Here is a 24,349-nt window from a genome sequence, read left to right on the forward strand (position 1 = left end):
CCGAAACCCAGAAACAGACCCGTTTCCGGACTTCCAGAACTTTCAGGAAAGCCATTTTCCTGCCCTCCCAGAGTCTCCATGCAGACCCTACACTTACCTGCATTGGGAACGAGCTACATAGAGACTCCTCCAGCTGGTCAGTTCAACTACCAGTTTGATGAACCAGATGTAAATTTAACATCCGGTTCACTAGAACTGGCCCAAACCAGTTGAATCCCACCCCTGCCCTAAACCAAACCAATTAGAGTAACGTTATGCTTAAAGTGTGGTTCAAGGACTCCTTGGGGGTCTCGAAGACCATTTCAGGAGTCTGTAAAATCAATAGGATTTGCAAGGTACTAAAGGCATTTGTAAGTTACCTTAGCCGATGTTTTGAACCATCCCACAAATCCATTGTCCTTGCAGAACTGGTCCATTTTGAAGCCATTATTCACCAGTAACTCTTGGCCTTGATCACATTTGTTTGCTAACAGGACAGTTGGCACCACCTGGCCGTTAGGGAGAGTCAATTTAGTGTCCAAATCCTGCTTCCACTTGGTTACGGCTTCAAAGGTAGCTGGCCTTGTAACATCAAAGACGACAAAAGCTCCCACAGCTTCTCGGTAGTAGACCCGGGTCATGTTCCCAAACCTTTCTTGACCTATAAGGATAAAAGGACACTTTTTACATCTGCTACACTATGAAAGATTTGCAAGGAAGATGAAAAAGGAAGGGAAAGGAACACAGACATAAGCAGTGGTGGGATTCAACGGGTGTAACACCCGGTGGAATCGCTTTGTGCACATGCTCTGCATTTAAAAAAAAGCCTATTTTCAAGTCTAATACTTACCTTCTACGGCAGCCCCGATGACTAAAACAGCTGAGGCACAGCAAACTGCTCTGCTGCGCGAATCAGCTGTGCTAAAAAAAAAAACCAGGAAATAAAGGACAGAAAAGAGCAGGGGCGGTGGGCGGGGCCAAATGCTCACCGGAACTATCAGTTCACTCGAACTGGTAGAATCCCACCACTGGACATAAGCAATCAGAGAGATAATGAAGAGATAATGAATGAGTCAGTTCATCTTGGAAGTCTTTTACTCCAGCTCCTTGCTCAAGTAGGAGACCCTACCCCATTTCTTCATGGCAGCCCCTCACCTATTTGAACAGCCATGAAGAAGAGAGGCTCAGCCTATTTCCCAAAGCACCAGAAGACAAGACAAGAAATAATGGATGGAAACTAATCAAGGAGAGAAGCAACTTAGAAGCAGGGAGAAATTTCCTAACATTAAGAACCAGAGGTAGGATTCAGCAGGTTCTGACCAGTTCTAGAGAACCGGTAGCGGAATTTTTGAGTAGTTCGGAGAACCGGCAAATATCACCTTTGACTAGAGATTTTACAGTATCCTTCCCCTGCCACGCCCACCCAGCTACGCTCACAGAACCGGTAGTAAAAAAAAAATTGAATCCTACCACTGGTAAGAACAATTAACCAATAGAACGGCTTGCCTTCAGAAGTTGTAGGGGCTTCAACACTGGATGTTTTGAAGAATAAACTGGTCTAGAAGATCTCAAAGGTCCCTTCCAACTCTCTATACAGTTTAACTTATAAACAACTTGGTTCACATGATGAAAAAAACCTTTTGAAGCATGAAACGGACTCTACCTTACTTAACACAGACAACCAACCCTCGTGACATGGAAAACATTGTCTGAACATTGCAAATTTGGCAAAGGGCAAAACAACTGAGAAACTGTTTTGTAGAATTTTGAAAGAAAACGCTCAAAAAAAGACTCTTAGCAGGCACAGATTTAGCCTTTAGGTGAGCATTTTAAACAGTTATCTCCATGGACACAGTTGCTAGAAATACTATAAAGCTGCAAATGATTCTATTCCACTATTTCTTTCATATTAGTGTAACTCTTGGTCTACAGCAAGTTAGCTGTAGCAAGTTGGCTGAGGTGAGTTAGCCGTGGTTAATTGGCCTTGGCGAGTTGGCCATGGTGAGTTGGTGTGGTGAATTGCCATAGACCCATTGAAGTCTACCTCATATATTGAGTGACAGTCAACCCAACTGTAGCCAGATAATTATCAACCTGAAAAAGAATGGAATCAGACTTATAACACTATATTATTCAGCTACAAAGGGACTGAAACGTTTGTTTAAAGTCTCAAGACTGCTCTGTCTAGAGAAAGGTTCACACTGTGTCAAATACTTGCTATACTTCTATTTACCTATTGCAACACCCCACACAGACAATAACAATTCAAAGGCCAGCAGTCTTGTTCTTTGCTCTTACTTTATGTTTCAGGTCGGACCTTCTCAAATCTAATTTAAGCAGAGTTCAGAAAAACAGCTAGCTGGCAACTGAGAACGATCCTTATCCAGAATATCAGCATATTGTCCAGCTGGAGGAAACAAAACCACTAAAATAATTTATGACTGATAATAGAAACAGACATAAATAATTAGAGCTGCTGTCGGACTGAGCGGCTAGAATAGACCTAGGAGCTGGGGAGTTGTGATAGCATCGCGTCCTCCATTTAAAGCAGCGCCTGCAGAAAACAGACAGTTCAAACAACTGGCTTCAGGCAGGTCTAGGGGGCTGGATCCCCTTAATGCAGAGTCCCCCAATCTTTCCAGTAGGTGGGGCATGGGCGGTGGTGGGATTAAAAAAAATTACTGCCAGTTCTGTGGACGTGGCTTGGTGGGCATGTATGACAGGGGAAGGTTACTATAAAATCTCCATTCCCACCCCACTCCTGGGGGAAGGTTACTGCAAAATCCCCATTCCCTCCCCACCCCACTAACCTGCTTTACAGCTCTGTTTTCCTGTGCAGAGCAACCAAAGAAGACTCAGCCAATCAGCTGGGACTCGGGAGGCAGGGAAGAGATGGGGGCGGGGCCAGTCAGAGGTGGGATTTGCTGATTCTCTGAACTACTCAAAATTTCCATTACTGGTTCTCCAGAACTGGTCAGAACCTTCTGGGCATCTCTGGGCATGGGGTGGGGAAAGGGCCTGGTTCTGAATCAGCCATGAGTAAGCGTGTCCGTAGTTCCGCACATGTCATCATTCCAACTAACAAACGCCAATCCAGTGCACTCTGAGGCAAGCATTTTCTCAAAGTTCCATTGTATTAGTCATATTGACACATCTGGGAAACCTGAATCTGCGAGTTCCGGGTTTTCCCTTCCCAAAATAAAATCAAAAATCCCTCCCCTGCACCCACCAGTTCATCCTATGGCCCAATCAAAGCATCGTCCCAACTGGAGACATTCCTTCAGGCACTCCTCTCCAGGTGCAGGGTAACATGTCCTTGACTTTCTGAGAAAGAATGTTGTTGAGTCTAATCCTCTGAAATCTCCCCTCCCAAATTCCCAGGCACTAAATGTGGTAGCCTAGAAGCTTCCAAGTAAAATATGGATTCCAAGGCTGATAGGGCACACTTGACCACCACTTCTGCAGCCCACTTCCAAATGGATCAAAGCCCGATAGCGGGCTGCGGCCCAGCGGTTGGGGATCGCTGCCTTAATGGGCTATGTTTCCTTTCTGCAATTTTGTCTGTTATACAAACCCAACTTGTGTGATTCATTTAAATTTCAACATCTGTTGCAAACTCAGAAACTGCAATTTCAGATAAAGTCCTTGACTTACGACCACAATTGATCCTGAAATTTTCATCGGGGAACCAGTTAAAGTCACTTCCCACCCCGCAATGCGGTTGCAACTTTGTCTATTACACAAACCTGTCTATTACACTGCATGGTTCATTTCACCTTCAACACATGGGACAAACTCAGACACTGTAATTTACAGGTGATATCCTTCATTTACGACCATAACTGAGCCCAAAATTTCAATAGGGGAACCAGTGGTAAGTCACTTTTTTCCAACACGGTTGCAATTTCAAATGGTGACTAAACAAAAGAATGTCAGTTGAGAACTACCAGCATTTAACCCTTTGCATTTTGCAAAAGAGTTTTGCTCCCAACACCTTTTGAATCAGATACGAGCAATAGCAATAGCACTTAGGCTTATATACTGCTTCATCGTGCTTTCCAGGCCGCTCTAAGCCAGCAGTTGCCAGATGTGAGAAAATTTTGGTGGGCCACAGAGAAATCTCACCCCCAGAGCCCCCCCCCTCAAAGCAATTAATCCAGGATGTGCAGAAACACAAGGCTGCGCCACCCACATGGCCAGCAGGAACCCTCCCCGCCCACTCACTCCTTACCCAGTAAACTTGCCTACTAAAATTGCTATTTTTCCTTTTTCCGACCATCAGCTGTTCTGCTGTGCCGGGAGATTTAGATTAGCTAGGAAGCAGGAAGTGATTGGATTTCTTCCTTTCTAGCTAGTCTTTAGATCTTCGGCTCAGCACAGCCAAACCTCCCTTAGGACTGAAGGTTTGCTTGCAAGCAAATTCAGTGCAGACTCATGGCAAGCAAATTTTATGTGACAGACTCAAGTAGCCAATGGCAGATAGATAGATCACTGAATGATTCTGTGAGCAACTCAATCTGCCTGCTTTGTCTGATTTGGGGTAAAAATTGCTTTTTTAATTAAAAAAAATCAGTATTTACATGTATGGTGTGTTGTGAGTTAATTTTGTGAGTTTGCTTGCAAGCAAAATTTATGTGACAGACTGAGCTAGCCAATGGCAGAGAGATAGATTTCTGAATGAATCTGTGATTCTGTGAGCAACTCAATCTGCCTTCCTGCTTTGCCTGATTTTTGGTTAAAGGTTGCTCTTTTTTAAAAAAATAAAAAATCCAATATTTATATAAATATTTATAATATTTACATACAAGCCATGACCAGCCAGTCACATGACCACCAAGCCACACCCACAAATTACGCCATGCCCACAGAACCTGTTAGTGGTCCCCGGGATCTAAAATTATGAGTTTGGTGGTCCCTGAGATCCAAAAAGTTAGCAACCCCTGCTCTAAGCGGTTTAAAGAATCAGCCTATTGCCCCCAACAATCTGGGTCCTCATTTTACCCGCTTTGGAAGGTTGGAAGGCTGAGACAACCTGAGCCTGGTGAGATTTGAAGTGCCAAATTGCAGGCAGCTGGCAGGCAACACAAATAGCCTGCAGTCAGGGATGGGATTCTACTGGTTCAGGCGAACCGGATGTTACATTTACATCTGGTTCACTGAACCAGTAGGTGAACCGACCGGCTGGTCCCTCTCACCCCTCCCCTCCCAGGAGTCTCCACACGGCCTGTTTTGGATGCAGGTAAGGGCAGGGTCCGCACGGAGGCTCTAGGAGGGTGAAAAACAGGCCAACCAGAAGTTCTGGAAGTCCAGAAACGGACCTGTTTCCGGCTTCTGGAGCCCTTCCGGAGGCTGTTTTCATCCTCCCAGACTCCCGAGGGAAGCCTTCGGACTCTGGGGAAAGCAAAAAATGGCCCTCCCAGAAGTTCTGATAGGCCACACCCAGCATGGTATGCCCACCCAGCAAATAGGCAGTGAACCGGTTGCTGGGTTTTTTGAACCCTAACCCTTAACTCTGCCTGCAGTACTGCATTCTAACCGCTGCACCACCACGGCTCCTACTAGTTCAGGAACGAAGCCTCTGCAGTTTTAGAACCAACACTCAAAACCTTTTAATTCAAGGCATTCAGATATCCCAGATATTCTGAAGTGGGCAGGAAACTGAAGAGGGAAGAATGGTAGGGCAGTGATGGCTAACCTTTTCAGCTTGGTGTGTCGAAAATCGGGAAAAAGTGTAGCCTTGCTCGGGTCGTGTGTCACTTCAAGAAATATCAATAATTTGGTTTATGACGGACTGGGCTGGGGTGATCACTCAGGGCTGTGAAACTCGTCTCCCTGGTCTCAGGGCTGCAGGTGCAGGATGTGGGGATCGGAAGGCCACCTTACAGGGCTGTGAACCTCATGGATCTCCTTTCCTCCTGTAGCGTTCCGGAGGTAATGAAACTGACAAACCTCAGTTTATGGCGGTTAAAACTGGTTCTCTGCTGCAAAGATCTTGCGGCAGTGGTGACACCACGCCTCCACGCAACAAGCAGGGAGCAGGGATAGGGGGCAGAGCACAGGCAGCCTCTAAATGTGCAGGTTTTCCCCACACCAACAGGCGTGTCAGTCAAAGTGCCTCGGCGTGTCACAAGTGACACGCGTGTCATAGGTTAGCCATCACTGTGGTTGGGGGTCTTTGAAGTTTCTTCCCCGAGGTCTTCTTTCCAGAGTAGTTGGGAAAGGGGTACTTCCTTTTCATAACCTGGGGGGTTATGTATGTTTTCAGTCATTCTGCAGCTACTTTGGCTGCCTTGCTGTGTCATCCAAAAAAAAAAGACCTATTCTTAAAAAAAAAAAAAAAAAACCCTCCTCCCACCATAGATTGCTGGAGACATGGTTGTATCACAAAATTCTGGAACCACCCTGTTTTTCTTTCTGGCATTCTGTAAGTCAACGCAAGGATTCTCTATTAGCCCCATGAGTAATTCATGAGACTCCTTTAGGTAAAGGAGGACTTGGTGGATTTTGAAAAACTACATCTCTTGAGGAGTCCGGAGACACCACTACCTGCTCTGATAACCGTATTTCTCCCTTCCTTCCTTCCTTCCTTCCTTCCTTCCTTCCTTCCTTCCTTCCTTCCTTCCTTCCTTCCATCCATCCATCCATCCTTCCGTTTCTCTTTCTTTCTTTTTTCTTTCTCTCTCTCCTTCCTTCTTCTTCCTCTTCCTCTTTTTCTTTCTTTCATTCTTTCTTTCCTCCTTCTTTCTCTCTCTTTCCTTCCTATCTTTCTCTCTCTCTCTTTCCTTCCTTCCTTCTCTCTATCTCTTTCCTTCCTCCTTCCTCTTTCTCTCTCTCCCTCTTCTTCCTCTTCCTTCCTGCCTTTCTTAAAATTTAACCTCCACAAATCACAATAGGCCAAAAGGCAGTGCATCTGAGGACGCAACAATCTTTTCATTTACAGATAATATCACAGATTCTAATATCATACTTTTATCTTCTGTTTTCAGAAGGGGGGAAATTGTTTTCACATGATTTTGAAATTCCATAATTAACTTTTTGGCTTTAGATTTTATCTGATATAACAATGCTGTCCTTTGATAAAGCTAAACTCAAGCTTTGCTTATGATTAGTCTTGGTGGGATAATCTGAGGAGTACATATATCATGTGTTAGTCAATCATATCCTTGTAGCGATGACTTCCTTGAGATTCTTCCATTGTGAAACCTTAATATGTCCCAGTTTTCAACATCACCCCTTAAGAACAAATTTTCTTAGAAATCATTATGCTGGGGAAAAAAAAAAGGAGTAGAACTTCTCTATTTTCGGCAAACGAGGTACAAGACTCTAAGAGTTCAAATCTATATACAGTACATTATGCAAGGCTATGAAATTGTAAAATATAAATGTCAGAGAAGAATTGTAGGAAGAAGACAATAATTCAAATTATTATCTTTGGTTAGTAAATATGGAACTAACCTGACTCAAAGAGGATACACTATTTGTCTTTATTTATTAGATGTTTATCCCCCTGTACTACTTTGTAAATAACTCAATGTGGTGAACATACCTAATCCTCTTTCTTCCTCCTATTCTCCCCAAAACACTGTGAGTTGGGTTGGGCTGAAAGAGAATGACTGGCCCAAAGGCACCCAGCCGATTTTCATGCCTAAAGGTGGGACTAGAACTCACAGTCTCCTAATGATTGACCCAAAGGCACCCAACCGGCTTTCGTGCCTAAGATGGGACTAGAACTCACAGTTTCCTAGAGTTTGGCCCAAAGTCACCCAGCTGGCTTTTGTGCCTAAGACGAGTCTAGAACTCACCATCTCCTGGTGATTGGCCTAAGGTCACCCAACCATTTTTCACACCTAAAACAGAACCGGAACTTACAGTTTCTTGGTTTCTACTCTTGTCCACTAGACAGATTGACTTTCATCTTCATGCTGGTCATCCATGTCCTTCCCATATCTTACTATACTTACTATACAGCCTTTTAAGGTTACTGTCCTTCTCTTTGTAACCATCCTTGAGGCCAGGGGATGATAGATAGAAGGAAATGGAAGCTTTTCCTTTATCAAGGACTCTCTAAACCAGGCATTTTTGATATGTGGTATCACTGTCTCCTATCTATTTTTATCACAACAGTTTATTCTACTAAATACAAGCCAGCATCTTATATTGTCTGCTCTCGCTTGAGCTAAACCCTCTACTTCTTTCAGCCTCTCATCACAAATCCCACTTTCTTTATCGTTTTCTTTAGAGATCTCCTTGAAACGGATTCCAATTTTCGAACCTTTCAAAGCCCGGTTCTGAAAATTAGACACAGTGGTTGGCATTAGAGATTCTCTGTTACAGGCATTCAAATTTGGCCTCACCTTTTGGGGACAATTTTGCAATATGCCTTGCATTTTCCTCCAGTCAGATTTCAGAAAGAAAAACTGTCCATTTTGCAGAAATACGATGTATTATTAAGGGAATGTAACTGAGATAGCATTGTGACTGTCTTCTTGTGCTGAATTTGCATTGTGAATGCATTTTTTTAAAAAGAATATCCTCCAACATACTTAGACTAACTCCTATTTTTAAATACCTCTTTGAGGGTTTGTATAGGATTTTGGGTTTCGTGAAGACCTCTGTTTCTAAAGAAAGAACTATCAGGCATGGAAAATGAGTCTATTCAGTCATTACAGCTGCTGTTTTCAATAAGAGCCTCAGAGATTAAAATACATGAGCAGTATTTTTTTTTAAAAGGGCAAATGTGGTATAAATGAAGATAAAAACCTTAAGCTAAAATATGACCAATTCTCTCTTTCTCTTCCTTCCTTCCTTCCTTCCTTCCTTCCTTCCTTCCTTCCTTCCTTCCTTCCTTCCTTCCTTCCTTTCTTTCTTTCTTTCTTTCTTTCTTTCTTTCTTTCTTATTCATATCCTGCCTTTAATTATTTTATAAATAACATAAGGTGGCAAACATATCCATCACACCTAACTCCAATTAATATTTTTGGTTAGTAAACATGGAACTGACCTGACTCAAAAGGGCTATTTTATTTTTATTTAATTACTTTGTAAATAGCTCAAAGTGGTGAACATACCTAATCCTCCTTCCTCCTCCTATTTTCCCCGGAACAACTTTGTGAGGTGAGTTGGGCTGAGAGAGACGGACTGGCCCAAAGTCACCCAGTTGGCTCTCGTGCCTAAGGTCGGACTAGAATTCACAGTCTCCTGGTGATTGGCCCAAAGTAATCCAGTCGGCTCTCGTGCCTAAGGTGGGATTAGAACTCACAGTCTCCTGGTGATTGGCCCAAAGTAATCCAGTCAGCTTTCGTGCCTAAGGTGGGATTAGAACTCACAGTCTCCTGGTGATTGGCCCAAAGTAATCCAGTCGGCTTTCATGCCTAAAGTGGGACTAGAACTCACAGTCTCCTTGTGACTGGTCCAAAGTAATCCAGTCAGCTTTCATGTCTAAGGTGGGACTAGAACTCACAGTCTCCTGGTGATTGGCCCAAAATAATCCAGTCAGCTTTCATGCCTAAGGTGGGACTAGAACTCACAGTCTCCTGGTGATTGGCCCAAAGTAATCCAGTCGGCTTTCATGCCTAAAGTGGGACTAGAACTCACAGTCTCCTGGTGATTGGCCCAAAGTAATCCAGTCGGCTTTCATGCCTAAGGTGGGACTAGAACTCACAGTCTCCTGGTGATTGGCCCAAAATAATCCAGTCAGCTTTCATGCCTAAGGTGGGACTAGAACTCACAGTCTCCTGGTGATTGGCCCAAAATAATCCAGTCAGCTTTCATGCCTAAAGTGGGACTAGAACTCACAGTCTCCTGGTGATTGGCCCAAAATAATCCAGTCAGCTTTCATGCCTAAGGTGGGACTAGAACTCACAGTCTCCTGGTGATTGGCCCAAAATAATCCAGTCAGCTTTCATGCCTAAGGTGGGACTAGAACTCACAGTCTCCTGGTGATTGGCCCAAAGTAATCCAGTCGGCTTTCATGCCTAAAGTGGGACTAGAACTCACAGTCTCCTGGTGATTGGCCCAAAATAATCCAGTCAGCTTTCATGTCTAAGGTGGGACTAGAACTCACAGTCTCCTGGTGACTGGTCCAAAGTAATCCAGTCAGCTTTCATGCCTAAAGCGGAACTAGAACTCACTGTCTCCTGGTGATTGGCCCAAAGTCACCCAGATAGTTTTCATGCCTAAGGCGGGACTAGAACTCACAGTCTCTTGCTTTCTAAACTGGTACCTTAACCACTAGACAAATTGACCCTCTAGTTCAAAAATAGGTAGTGAGATTCTAGGTTGCAACTCTTACTGGATCATCCAAATTAATCTGATTTCTGTTTGCCGGCCAGCCAGATTCCTGTTTGCCAACCACAACTAATTTACCCTGGCACTTTTCCAATACTTAATTTTTAAAAAGCCGGATGAAGACAGTCATCTCCAAATTTGCTCCTTAATCCTATTTATGCAGTCAACAACTGGCAACATTTGGAGAGTGCGGGAAATACAACACCAAAGTAAAATCAAATAGATAAGATAAAAAACCTAGCAAAACAGAGATCAAATAACAGAAAAGAACGTAACACACACCCCTAAAATTTTGCGTTCATTACCTGTGCAAGCGTAATTCTAAAATATTGCAGTCTATGAGGCTACGTGTTCATATAAATAGAGACCTCTTAGAATGAGATAGTTAGCATTTGTTGAATCTAAAGGGATAAATAAAACAGAAGGGGTTATTTTTGTGACCGTTACGCCTTATCTTCATCGTAGCAACAGAGAATTTGGCTGCAGCGCAAGTGATAAAAGAGTTTTGAATCTTCCAGAAGAAATGGTTCACTTATAAATTGTCTGGCCTTACTGGAAATGTACTTATTGCAAGCAGAATGTACGCAGACCTGATGTTCCTGTAGAATTTATAATAAAACAATATGTGAAATGCAAATTTTGGTCTGCTTGTCACCACAATGCAAATTTAACCTTACTTATAGATTAAAAGCAAGAAGCTGCAACCATTACACAAGTCACTATAAGTGTGGAAGTACTCCAAACTCTCTTCGCTTCTATGCCTCCCGAAAAAAAGGATGGAGAGATGATTGATAGCATAGATTCTTATGTCATGTTGTACAGGTAGTCCTCAGATTATGCCCATTCATTCAGTGACTGTCCAACTTTGTGAGGGTGTTAAAATACAGGGGCTTCCTACAAGCCATTTCAGCATGGAAGGTAGGAAGTCGGAAATAGGGGAGTTATGTGATGCCCTCACTTAATGACTCAGGCTTCCTTTGCTTAACAACGGTAACCAGGACTACCAGAAGTGCTATCTCTATGCAGCATGATCACGTGACGGTGTGGTTTATGACCATGTCACTTAGCAGTGGCAATTCCAGGTCAAATTGCTGTCATAAACTGAGGACTATATGCATGTGGGTGGGTGGGTGGGAGGGAGGGAAGGAAAGAAAGTAGGAAGGAAAGAAGGAAACAGGGAGGGGAGGAGAGAGGGAGGGAAGGAAGGAAAGAGGGAGGATGGGAGGGAGGGAGGGAAAGAGGAAGGGAAGTGCGTGAGAGGGAGGCAGGAAAGGAAGGAAGGAAACAGAGGGAAGGTGGGAGGGAGGGAGGAAAAGAAATGGAGGGAGGGAAGGAAGGAAGGAAAGAGGGAGGATAGGAAGGAGGGAGGAAAGGAGGAAAGAAGGAAGGGAAATGCATGAGAGGGAGGCAGGAAAGGAAGGAAGGAAACAGAGGGATTGTGGGAAGGAGGGAGGGAGGGAAGGAAGGAAAGAGGGAGGATGGGAAGGAGGGAGGAAAGGAGGAAAGAAGGAAGGGAAATTCATGAGAAGGGAGGCAGGAAAGGAAGGAAGGAAACAGAGGGATGGTGGGTGGGAGGGAGGAAGGAAACCTCCAGCACCTGAGGGAGGCTGTTTTCGCCCTCACAGAGTTCCGGGGGAGGCCTCCGGAGCCTCGGGAGGGCAAAAAAATGCCCCTCCTGGAAGTACCGGAAGTTGTGAAATGGGCCTATTTCCAGCTTCTGATGGGCCTCCACAGCCTGGGGGAGGCTGTTTTTGCCCTCCCAGAGCCCCGGGAGAAGCTTCTGGACTCTTGGGAGGGCGAAAGCAGCCTCCCCTGGGCTCTGGAGGTCCATCAGAAGCCATAAACAGGAAGTTCGGGTAGGACATGCCCACCATGGCCACGTCCACCCAGCAACCAGGCAGCGAACCGTTTGCTGGGTTTTTTTAAATCCCACCCCTGTAGAAAACTGCACCATTTCAAAGAAAAAGCTCTTTGGATGGCAGTTTTTAAAATGCCATAGCTAAGCCAGAAGTAATTTGTCTTAGCTTTTGAAGCCCAACGACCGGATAGGAATGCAAGAACTAACTTTGTTTTCAAACTGGTGCCGAGCCTGCAAGCAGAATAGTTAGCAGAGAACTACAGGAAACAAAGTTCTCTTTGTATTTGACTTATCTCGGTTCCTATTCTTGCACTCTCTGATGGAAACACACTGATCGCTAGCAGAGCTCAAGATACTAAAAAAGAGAAGAGGATTTGCAAAACCAATGTTGGAGGCAGAACTAACCCAACTTGGGGAAATATTTTGAGATTTGACTTTTAACCTTTATGGATTGCATCATAGAGGTTGCGCCACATTGAAATTGCTTTATTATATCGTAATACAGCCCAGCTAGATTAGTTCGATACAAAGTGAGGCTTTCATTCCTAGTTTCCCAGGAAGGTGGTGGGATCTGAACCTGGGAATGGATGCAAATAAGCAATGATCACCACATTAGGATCTTAATTCCCAAACTACCTGAAATGAATTGTTCTCAAAAGTTGATTGTCAGGGTTCCGGCAATTGCCCTCATTAAACCATGAGCCTCGAGCCAAGCTTCAAAAGAATCCAAAAGATTTATTAGGAGCAATACGCCGGCACTAACCTTCATGAAGCCAACTCTGGCATACCTCATTTACAGTCACCTGTGACCCTGCTTCCCCACTGGGTGTGTCATAAATCAGATTCTCCAATGAAGCACGTTCACAGGCTGGATGTCATCAATCACATTCTCCAATGAATGATTTTCATGGGCAGAAGATCCGGTAGCCTAGCTACAATATTTGTAATATAAGCATGGAATGTACTTCTGGTTTTAAACTGCTGTATTGCTTCTTCAGATTCCGCCCCTCCCCCCCCTTGTTTATGGCAACTTGAAAACAGGCCTAGAAAGCCTGTGATGGCCTGTGAGAATAACCCAGAGAAACAGGAAGAAGAATCGCAACCAAGACAATAGGTCAGATAAGAGAAACCTGAGTCCAAAGCAGAAATGTAATTTGAGAAAACTCAGACTTGACCTTCCTTGTTCTCTTTGTTGTTAAAGGCTAGGATGGGAAAGACACTGTTAGTGTAATCTTGCAATATAATTAGTACCGTTAGTCCTTGATTTACAACAGTTCATTTAGCGACCATTTGAAGTTACAAAAAGTGACATGACCATTTTTAATACTTTCTACTGTTTCAGCATGCCTATGGTCACATGATCAAAATTTAGATGCTTGGCAACTGCATGTACTCATGACAGTTGCAGTGTCCCAGGGTCACGCGATATCCTTTTGCGGCCTTCCGACAAGCGAAATCAACAAGGAAGCCGGATTCACTCAACAACCGTGTTGCTAACTTAACAACCGCAATGATTCACTTACCAACTGCGGCAAGGAAGGTCGCAAAATGGGCAAAACTCACTTAACAACTGTCTCGCTTAGCAAAGGAAATGAGCTCCAATGTGGTCATGAGTCAAGGACTAGTCTACATGGGACGAACATCCATTGCACTTCTTGGAAGTCTTCCTCTCCTGAGGTCTTCTGAGATAATTCCACAACTATATTTTAGATGTCTATGGAGATTCTCAGTCATCCAGGTCATGGTTGACCCAAAGATGCTTTTTCAAGAGGCAGCTGGACGCTCTGGTTTTTCTTTGAAGATGTCTCCAGTCTACAACACAGTCCTTTTAAAAGTTGTTCCAAGAAGGCTCCACACCCATTTGCACTACTCAGGTGATCCTGACAACACAGATAAACCTCCAAGTGGCCTCAACGACCCTCAAAAAGGATGCAAATTACCAGCTGTCTGCACGGAGTATAAATCTTTCCATTCCCCACCATTCAGTCAAGAGTGGAAGAAGCTCCTTGGATGAGAAGCGAAACACCTTCAAAGAAAAACCAGAAAGTCCAGTTGCCTCTTGAATAAACACATTTGTGACAACTATGTTTTAGGTATAGAAGCCACAGAGTGGTGCAGTGGCCTACTCCATGTTCTTGCCTCACAATCAGGAGGCTGTGAGTTTCATCCTAAATAGAGGCAGATATTTCTTTCTCTGGGCACGTAGAGATTATATCTACTGAATACAACTCCGCATCGGCAACAGGAAGAGCATCCGGCCAGTAAACATTCAGCTCCATTCAATTGCCGAGACTCCACCTTCAAGGGATTGGGGGAGGTCATCAAAAGATAATGATAAAAGACCCTAACATAAATTTTGGGCTCAATTGTGGTCGTAAGTCAAGGGCTACTCGTATTAGCATTCATAACTTAATTTTCTGAATCTTTCTGAGTTACTTTAAAGGACAACTATGCACAAGAAGCAGGTCTGTAGTGACTTCCGCACTATTTCTTTTAGAAGGATCTCGCTTCTAAAAGAGAAACCCAACTTTATCTCCAATTTTTCTCCCCCCACCAAAATACAATACTATAATTCTCTCTTGCTTGTGGCATAATTCAGCAGTTGTGCTACTCATTAAAACCGATTGCTTTTTGGCACTTACTTCAAAAGCCTTGATCGTTGGCTTCAAAAAGTCACATCTTATGATTTTTGTAGCACGTGATTCACCACAGACTTCTTTTCTACGCACACGGGAAGGTTAGTAAAAACCACAATGTTCTTACTTTAGATTCTCTGTTCATTTTTTTTCAAATGAAACATTAAGGAAGTTGGCACTCTAACGAATTCCAGGCATTCCCCTGAGCTTCAATTCCTTCCCAGTGCTAATTATTCAACTTTATTATGAATTTATGGTTTCCAATTACTCCAATCTGGGGCAAAGAAAGGCTACGAGGCTGCCCTTTGACATTTGTGTTCCAATATACAGCTACAGTTCATCCCAAATATAATTATTAATACAGGTAGTCCTCGACTTACGAGGGATCATTTAGTGACCGTTCAAAGTTACAACAGCACTGAACAAATGGACTCGTGACCGTTTTTGGCAGTCACAACATTTTCAGCACCCCCAGGATCATATTCAGATCCAAATTCAGATGCTTGGTTCACATTTATGATGGTCACAGGATCCCAGCGTCAATGGGGAAACCAGATTCGCTTAACAACCATGTTACTAGCTTAACAGCTGCAGCAATTCACTTAACAACGGTGGCAAGACAAGTCGTAAAATGGGACAAAACTCACTTAACAAATTTCTCACTTAACCACAGAAATTTTGGGCTCAGTTGTGGTCCTAATTTGAAGATGTACTTGTAATTTTATCCTGCTTTCCCCTAAAACTCAGGTGTCCACATGCCAAGTCTTTGCTGTGTACATTTTCCTATGTTTAATTTCTTTCTTTCTTGTTTTTTGCTTGTTTGCATCCTACCTATATTAGGTTGGTGAGGTTGGCACAGAAAGTTTTTGGAGGTTTGTCCCTTCCTGCCCTAAGCAAAGTATAACCTTGGATTTCTGCCTTTAAACCAGTGATTTAAGAGGAGGGCTTGGTACAATGGGGGACAAGCTCTTGGTGGAGAGGATAAAAAAAAATTACACCTGCTTTCTGCTTTACGCCGCCCCAGATTCTGAGCATAAGAAGTCACAGAGTTCAAACAATGCCGAATGTATGAAATGCCAAGGCAGGGGCTGCAGAAGTGCAGCTAAAATCACCAAGGCCAAAAACAAAAAAAAAAAAACAAAAAAACCCAGCACAAACATCTAAAATCCCTTAATTCCAAAAAAAAAAAAAAAGACATTTGGAATTCGTTCCCTGCTTTACCCTTATATAAAGTCTAGAGAAAGAAAACAACAGCAGCTCTTGGAAAAAAGAAGGAGCAGGCAATCTTTTGTTCCATAAATATGGTGGCTGTTCCACGTGGACACTGCTTCTGAACTTTGAAGTGGAAAAGAATGAAACTTCGACTTTAAGTTTTACAGGGGTCAGCAACAGGGGTGGGATTCAAAAACTTTTACTCCCGGTTCTGTCAGCGTGGCTTGGTGGGCGTGGCAGGGGAAGGAGACTGCAAAATCTCCATTCTCTCCCCACTCCTGGGGGAAGGTTACTGCAAAATCCCCATTCCCTCCCTACCTCACTAACCTGCTTTCCAGCTCTGTTCTCCTGTGCAGGGCAACAAAAGAAGACCCAGCCGATCAGGTGGGACTCAGGAGGCAGAGAATAGATGGGGCGGGGCCAGTCAGAGGTGGGATTTGCCGGTTCTCCAAACTACTCAAAATTTCCACTACCGGTTCTCCAGAATTGGTCAGAACCTGCTGAATATCACCTCTGGTCAGCAACCCACGGCTCTGGAGCCATATGTGGCTCTTTCATTGCTCTGCAGCGGCTCCCTGTCCCTGGTCAGTAAAAGGAAAAAGGATACTGCGCTAGGAGGAGACTCTATGGTGGGGGTCAACTGGTCTTCCAGTTGGCAGAGGAAAAAAGTATGCCACACTAGGAGGAGACTCTATGACAGAGGCAGATGAAAAAAGTATGCCACACTAGGAGGAGACTCTATGACAGGGGAACTGGTCTTCTGGTCGGCGGAGGAAAAGAGTATGCCACACTAGGAGGAGACTCTATGGTGGGGGAACCAGACTTCTGGTCAGCTCCAGAATTGAATGGGGGGGGGGGGGTTACGGTTAGGACCTTTGTGGTTCTTTGGGCATTTAAGGTTGCCGATTCTTGGATTAGACTGATAGATCGTTATAGAAACGATGACTTTAGTATGAAAAAACAAAAAGTTGTGATTTGATGTTAAGGCCTAATTTTACTGCAACAGGGAGATTAGGAAGTCAATGGTTCTTTTTTCTTAATCCTTCCTCACTTTACTTCCCCCCACCTCCTTCCTCCCCATTGTTTTCCTGTTTTCTTTGTGTATTTTGTATCTTATTTTATCTGATAATTCCAAATCTTCTTTGGCGTTTAATGAACCTGTAATCCCTGGTGGGGGGGGGACAGTTGGGGCAATGGAATGTTTACTGGCCGGATACCCTTCCTGTCACCGATGTCAGGGTTGGACTGCTATGGGTTCGCCTGGGTTTGGGAGCACCTGTAGCTAATGTTATGGCCAGTTTGGAGAACTGCCAAATCCCACCCCTGGCTGGCGCCTCCTCTCCCACCCTTCCCAAGAGTCGCCACGCAGCCTGTTTTGGATGCAGGTAAGTGCAGGCTCCTAATTGTGAGGCGAGAGCTCCACCTCACTACTTTTATCTTATAATTCAAAATGTTAATGGAAAAATATGGTGGCTCTGTGTGTGTGTGTGTGTGTGTGTATGTGTGCGCGCGCGTGTGCATTCATTCCTGACCAGCAAAGTCAATGGGGAAGCCAGATTCACTGAACCACTGTGTTAGTAACTTAACAACTGCAGTGATTCACTTAACAAGGGTGGCAAATAAGGTTGTAAAACGAGGCAAAACTCACTTAAACGTCTCCCTTAGCAAGAGGAATTGAGGGATCAATTGTGGTCGTAAGTTGAGGACCACCTGTCGTGACTTACAAGGCTTTTCACTGAAATGGAGAAGGCATCAAAAAAAAAAAAGTTTGCTGTATTATGTTCGCTTGTTTGGAAGTGAAGTCCAAACTTTCTCAATGTTTGGATCAACTTGCATGAGATGACACTGGATTTCTGAGTTCTATCAAGAGCTTTAAAATGCTAAAAAGTATGATGGTTCACTTGGGCATAAGATCCACTGGATTCAGTGGGTCACAGAGAGGGTTACACAATTCTTTCGTATCATGCTTCCTTACTTAGGGGCCAGGCTCAGAGAACTGGGAGAACTGGGTTGATATATCCAATTAAACCTTAATCCCAGTTTAAGCATTTGCTGTGCTCACACAACCTCCAATGCTACAGCAAACAGGTTTAATTTATGCCTCAATGTGACCACAAACTATGTAAACTGCTTAAGTTCAGATTGACCTATATTATGTGAATTTTTTTTTAAAAAAAACTCAAGTTGCTGCCCCACTTGGAATATTGTACTTGCTCTATATTTAATTGAGTATCCTATGGACTCCCATTTAATTGCCACATACAAATGATTAGAATAGAATAGAATAGAATAGAATAGAATAGAATAGAATAGAATAGAATTCTTAATTGGCCAAGTGTGATTGGATGCACAAGGAATTTGTCTTGTTGCAAATGCTCTCAGCGTACATAACAGAAAAGAGACATTCGTCAAGAGTCAAGAATTATAAGGTACAACATTTAATGATACTCATAGGGCACAATAAGCAATCAAATCATACTAGGAAACAGTCATCATCATCAATCCTCCTCCTCCTCTGCTTGGGTCAACCTATTTTCCAAAAACACCTGAAAGGCAGGACAAGAATGGAGACTAATCCAGCAACCTAGTGTAAGAGTTAAGCTTTTGATCTTTGCCTGTGTGAATAGTTTTGTGCGAGAAAAGTTTGGAGAAGGCTGTTTCTTTCCCCTTAGAACAATCCCGTAAGCTTCCATGGGATCACTGCAGATTTTTTGCATTTTGAAGAAGGACTAAAGGAGAAATGATGGCAGTGTTCCAATATCTCAGGGGCCGCCCCAAAGAAGAGGGAGTCAAGCTATTCTCCAAAGCACCTGAAGAGGCAGGAAAAAGAGTAATGGATGGAAACTAATCAAGGAGAGAAGCAACCTAGAACTAGGGAGAAATTTCCTGATACTTAGAAGGATTTGCCTCCAGAAAGAATAGAATGGAATGGAATGGAATAGAATAGAATAGAATAGAATAGAATAGAATGGAATGGAATGGAATAGAATAGAATAGAATAGAATAGAATAGAATAGAATAGACTTCTTTATTGGTCACGTGTGATTGGACACATAAGGAATTTGTCTTGGTGCAAATGCTCTCAATGTACATAAAAGAAAAGATACATTTGTCAAGAGTCAAGAATCATAAGGTACGACACTTCATAACAGTCATAGGGTACAATAAGCAATCAAATCATACTAGGAAACAGTCAATATAGATTGTAAGGATACAAGCGACAACGTTACAGTCATACAGTCACAAGTGGGAGGGGATGGACGATAAGGAGTGATGAGAAGATTAATAGTAATAGTAATGAAGAAGTTGAGGGTGCTCAAGTTGAGGGAGGTTTTTAAGAAGAGATTGGACTGCCATTAGTCTGAAATGGCATAGGGCCTCCTGCTTGAGCAGGGGGTTGGACTAGAAGACCTCCAAGGTCCTTTCCAACTCTGTCATTCTGTTATCCACCCTTGTTTTAAAAACAAAAAGTAAACCCACCCATTTTGGTCCCCTGTACCTCAGTTCTCCCTTCTTCCCCATTCTACTATGGCAGAGGTCTTCAAAGTTGCCAACTTCAGGACTTGTGGACTTCAACTTCCAGAATTCCTCAGCCAACCATGCTGTCTGGGGGATTCTGGGAGTTGAAGTCCACAAGTCTTAAAAGTTGCCACGTTTGGACACCCCTGCACGAGGGCTTTCCACCTGACCTAAACTGGCTCAGGCCTGGCTGACCTGTCAGACTACACCTCCCGCCCTGCCCTGCCAGGGAGGGGACCGACCGGGTTGATGGGAACTGTAGTCCACCATCCCTGGGAGGAGGAGGAGGAGGAGGAAAACAACACCCGAGGAGGAAAGTTTGCGCTTTGCGCTCCGGGAGGAGAACTCACCGGCGATATCCCACAGCTGGAGGCGCACCACCGTTTCCGAGTCCCAGCTGAGGACTTTGAGGGCGAAGTCCACGCCGATGGTGGCGCGGTAGTTCGGGGAGAAGTTGTGGTGGACGTAGCGCTTGATAATGCTGGTCTTGCCCACGCCCAGATCGCCGATGACCAGCAGCTTGTAGAGATGCTCTTGTTGGCCCGGCGGTTGCTTGCGCATCTTCCCCGCCGCGGCTCCTGCGGATCGCCTGCGCTGTGGGGATGATAAAGGAAGGGTCGGCGCAAGCGGCAGCCGCAGCGGAGGCAGAGAAGTCCGGCAGAGAAGGCGGGCGAGCGCTCTCTCTCTCTCGCTCCCCCTCGGGATCTGGCACCGCTGAGGAATCCCCGCCTCTCCGGCCCCTCTGGGAGAGATCACATTTCACGCTTCCGAAGGGAATTCCGACCAGAGGGTTGCCTGCCTGCCTGTCTGCCTTCTACCTTTCTCCTTCTTTCCTTCCTTATCTTCTTTCCTTCCTTTCTCTTTCTCCCTCCCTCTCCCTCCTTTCTCCCTCCCTTCCTTTCTTCCTTCCTTCTACCTTTCTCCTTCTTTCCTTCCTTCTTTCCTTCCTTTCTCTTTCTCCCTCCCTCTCAGTCCTTCCTTCCTTCCTTCTTTCCTTCCTTCTACCTTTCTCCTTCCTTCCTTCTACCTTTCTCCTTCTTTCCTTCCTTATCTTCTTTCCTCTTTCTTTCTTTCTCTTTCTCCTCCTCTCACTTCTGCCTTTCTCCTTCCTTCCTTCCTTCCTTCCTTCCTTCCTTCCTTCCTTCCTTCCTTCCTTCCTTCCACCTTTCTCCTTCTTTTCCTTCTTTATCTTCTTTATCTTCTTTCCTTCTTTCTTTCCTTTCTCTTCTCCTCCTCTCACTTCTCCCTTCTCCTTCCTTCCTTCCTTCCTTCCTCCTTTTCCTTCCTTCCTTCCTTTCTTTTTTCCTTCCTTATCTTCTTTCCTTCCTTTCTCTTTCTCCCTCTCTCTCACTTCCTGCCTTTCCTTCCTTCCTTCCTTCCTTCCTTCCTTTCCTTCCTTCCTTCCTTCCTTCCTTCCCTTTCTTCTCTCTCTTCTGCCTTCCTTCCTTCCTTCCTCCTCCTCCCTTCTTTCTTTCCTTCTTTCCTCTCTGTCTCTTATCTTCTTCCTTCCTTCCTTCTTCCTTTTCCTTCCTTCCTCTTTTTCCTTCTTATCTTCTCCCTCTCTCTTCACTTCTGCCTTTCTCCTTCCTTCCTCCCTTCCTTCCTTCCTTCTTCCTTCCCTTCCTTCCTTCCTTCCTTCCTTCCTTCCTTCCTTCCTTCCTTCCTTCCTTCCTTCCTTCCTTCCTTCTTCCTCCCTCCCTCCCTCCCTCCCTTCCTGACTTGGGGCCTCCCAGGTTCTGCACCCATTTCTTAAAAGTTTAATCTGGAAGGATAACAAAATAACAAAGTTGGAAGGGACCTTGGAGGTCTTCTAGTCCATCCCTCTGCTCAAGTAGGAATCCCTCCACCATTTCGGACAAATGGCTGTCCAGTCTCTTCTTAAAAACCTCCAGTGTTGGAGCAGCCACAGTTTCTGGAGGCAAGTTGTTCCCACTGATTAATTGTTCTAACTTTCAAGGAAATTTCTCCTGAGTTCTAGGTTGCTTCTCTCCTTGATTAGCTTCCACCCATTGCTTCTTGCTCTGCCCTCAGGTGCTTTGGAGAATAGCTTGACCCCCCTCTTGTTTGTGGGAGCTCCTCAAATATTGGAACACTGCTATAATGTCACCCCTAGTCATGTAAGTGGTGACACATTGAATGGGACAGAATGTTGCCTGAGACATTTCTATTTGGGCAATTTCATTTCAGTTCATTTCAATTAAATTCACGGGTCCTTTTTAAGACTTTGGGGGGAGTTTTCGAGAGTGTAAGAGTTTGTTTTTGTCCTTTGCCTGTGTGAATAGTTTTGTGTGAGGGAAGTTTTGGAGGGGGCTGTTTCTTTCCCTGTAGAATGAGACCATTAGCTTCCATGGGATTGGTGTAGATTTTTGCATTTTGAAGAAGGACTAGAGGAGAAATGACGGCACTGTTCCAATATCTCAGGGGCTGCCCCAAAGAAGAGGGAGTCAAGCTATTCTCCAAAGCACCTGAAGGCAAGCCAAGAAGCAATGGGTGGAAACTAATCAAGGAGAGAAGCAACTTAGATCTAAGGAGAAACTTCCTAACAGTAAGAACAATTAAGGAGTTGTAAATGCTCCAGAAGTTGTAAATGCTCCAACACTGGGGATTTTAAAGAAGAGATTGGATAAGCATTTGTCTGAAAGGGTTTCCTGCCCAAACAGGCGGTTGGACTAGAACAGTGGTCACCAACCAGTGGGCCGGGGACCACTGGTGGTCTGTGAGAAAGTTTTGGTGGTCTGCAGAGAAATGTCACCCCCCGCAAAGCAATTAATCCAGGCTGTGTGGGAACACAAGGCTGTGCGGCCCACATGGCCCGTGGGAACACAAGCCTTGTGTCGCTTGCATTGCGACACAACACGTGGTAGTGAGGGGAGGGGGGAAAGGGCAGAGGGAGGGAACTTGCCTCACTTGCCCCATGCACCTCACCTGGCCACTGGGCTGCTTCTTTCCACTTCTTTCTTCTTCTGCTTTTGGCTGCACGCAAGGAAAGCAGCCAAAGTCTTTCTTTCTCTCTCCCAAACTCCGCCAGAAATGAGTCTTTGGGACCCTGCAAGGCCTCCTGCTCCAAGAGGCTGCACTGACATGACAAGTCTCCCAAAGACTCATTTCTGGTGGAGTTTGGGGGACAGAAAGAAAGACTTCTGCTGCTTTCCTTGCATGAAGCCATGCAAGTCTTTCTCTCTCTCTCTCCCTCTGAGAACGGAGTTGGAGATGGTATCCTGCGATCCCAAATAAAGAATGATCGATCGGTAAGAAAACGGGGCGGGGAATTTTCCTGCAGACTTTTTTTGGGGATTTTCCCAGGGTTTCTGGTCCGCGGGATTTAAAATTATGAGTTTTGTGCTCCCTGAGGTCCAAAAGGTTGGCGAATCCTGGACTAGAAGACCTCTAAGCTCCCTTCAAACTCTGTTATTCTATTATTCTGAATCGATTTGAGGTTCTGCTTCCCTCGTTCTTCTATTAAAGCAGGATTAAGTGACTGGTTAACCCACGACTGGCACCTTCCGTTTGGAACAGTATGTATTTAAGTGCATATGACTGGACAACCTTGATTTACTGTAGAGTTGTAATTGCAGGAATGTTCCAATCTCGGATGGCAAACCTCAGATAGAGAATGTTTCCAAGCAAATACAACTCAGGCAAACAAAGTCACTAATCTAAAGGAGGATTAGAAAGAGGAAGTAAACATATGTTAGACTTTAACTAGAGATAATTAATTGTATTAATTACTGTGCTAAACAGTAAGGAAAGTTAAGCAGTAACCAAAGTTAACCAATGATGGAGGATAACTAAAAATGCGTATAAATGCAAGACTAGACTCCAATAAAGATCATCATGATTCAGTTGATCATGATCAAACAACTTGACTGCCTCATCATTACAACAATTTACAACAGTTAATTAAGTGACTGCTCGAAGTTACAATGGCACTGGAAAAAGTGACTTACGACCGCTTTTCACACTTACAACCATTGCAGCTTCCCCGCAGTCACGTGTTCAGAATTCGGATGATTAGCAAACTGACTCATATTTATGATGGTTGCAATGCCCTGGGGTCATGCGATCACCAGTTGGGACTTTCTGGCAAGTGAAGTCAACGGGGAAGCCAGATTCACTTTGCAAAGCGTATTGCTAACAACCACTGCAGCAGTTCACTTAACCGTGGTAAGAGAGGTCGTAAAATGGGACAAAATTCACCGAACAATGGTCACAGTTACTACTATTGAGCAAGGTTGGTACTACATATACTGTACCTGTGCGTACTTGGGGTACTTGGGGTACCTCACCACAGGGCCATGACAGCAGCAGTAGCATTGGAGATGAAGTACTATACAAGTTGTCCTTAATGTTGTCCGCCGGCCGGCCTGCGGAGCTGGCAGCAGAATTGGACAGTAGGGAGGAACATGGGCCAGTCCTGGAGTCTGAGGAGGGCTCAGATATGGGATCTGCGTCTGACACAGAGATGGGGCCAGGGCTATCTGAAAATTATGTGCTGACTCTGGAGCCTCCAGAATCTGACATCAGCGAGGCAGAGGAACAGGGGGAGCCTGTTCCCAGTGCGCGCTTGCGCAGAGCTGCCAGAAGGCGAGAACAATTAAGACAAAAGGGGTGACTCAGGAGTAAGGCTTGGAGGTGATTGGGCCTCCCATAAGACATAAAGGAAGAGCAAAGGGATATGAGCCTTTGCAGGAAGCAACTTTGTTCATTCTGGTCAGTTTAAACTCTGAAGCTCCGTGCGGACTTTGTTCTCCGTTTGGCCTTGTACAGCTAATTGGCAATTTAGTCGTTGGCAGCATTTCAAGGGAGATAAAGGTGGGTGCTTATCAGCCTTATCCTGAAAGATTATGGCAGACTTCTG

General features: G+C 44.5%; 1 protein-coding gene across 1 annotated transcript in view; it reads right to left on the reverse strand.

Moving 5' to 3' along the window:
- The window catches only part of RAB38 (RAB38, member RAS oncogene family), a 28,879-nt gene extending 8,644 nt beyond the window's left edge, over window positions 1–20,235 (reverse strand). Inside the window, exons 1-2 of the mRNA XM_026706772.2 lie at window positions 19,842–20,235; window positions 360–640 (exon numbers count right to left, since the gene is read on the reverse strand). Of these exons, the coding sequence (XP_026562557.1) occupies window positions 360–640; window positions 19,842–20,052 (492 nt within the window). The 5' untranslated portion in view covers window positions 20,053–20,235. The remainder of the gene's footprint in view (window positions 1–359; window positions 641–19,841) is intronic.
- Window positions 20,236–24,349: the final 4,114 nt, after the last annotated feature.

Source organism: Pseudonaja textilis, chromosome 7, assembly GCF_049901715.1.
Source record: "Pseudonaja textilis isolate UNSWEBS1 chromosome 7, rPseTex1.2, whole genome shotgun sequence".
In the NCBI taxonomy this organism is placed as follows: domain Eukaryota; kingdom Metazoa; phylum Chordata; class Lepidosauria; order Squamata; family Elapidae; genus Pseudonaja; species Pseudonaja textilis.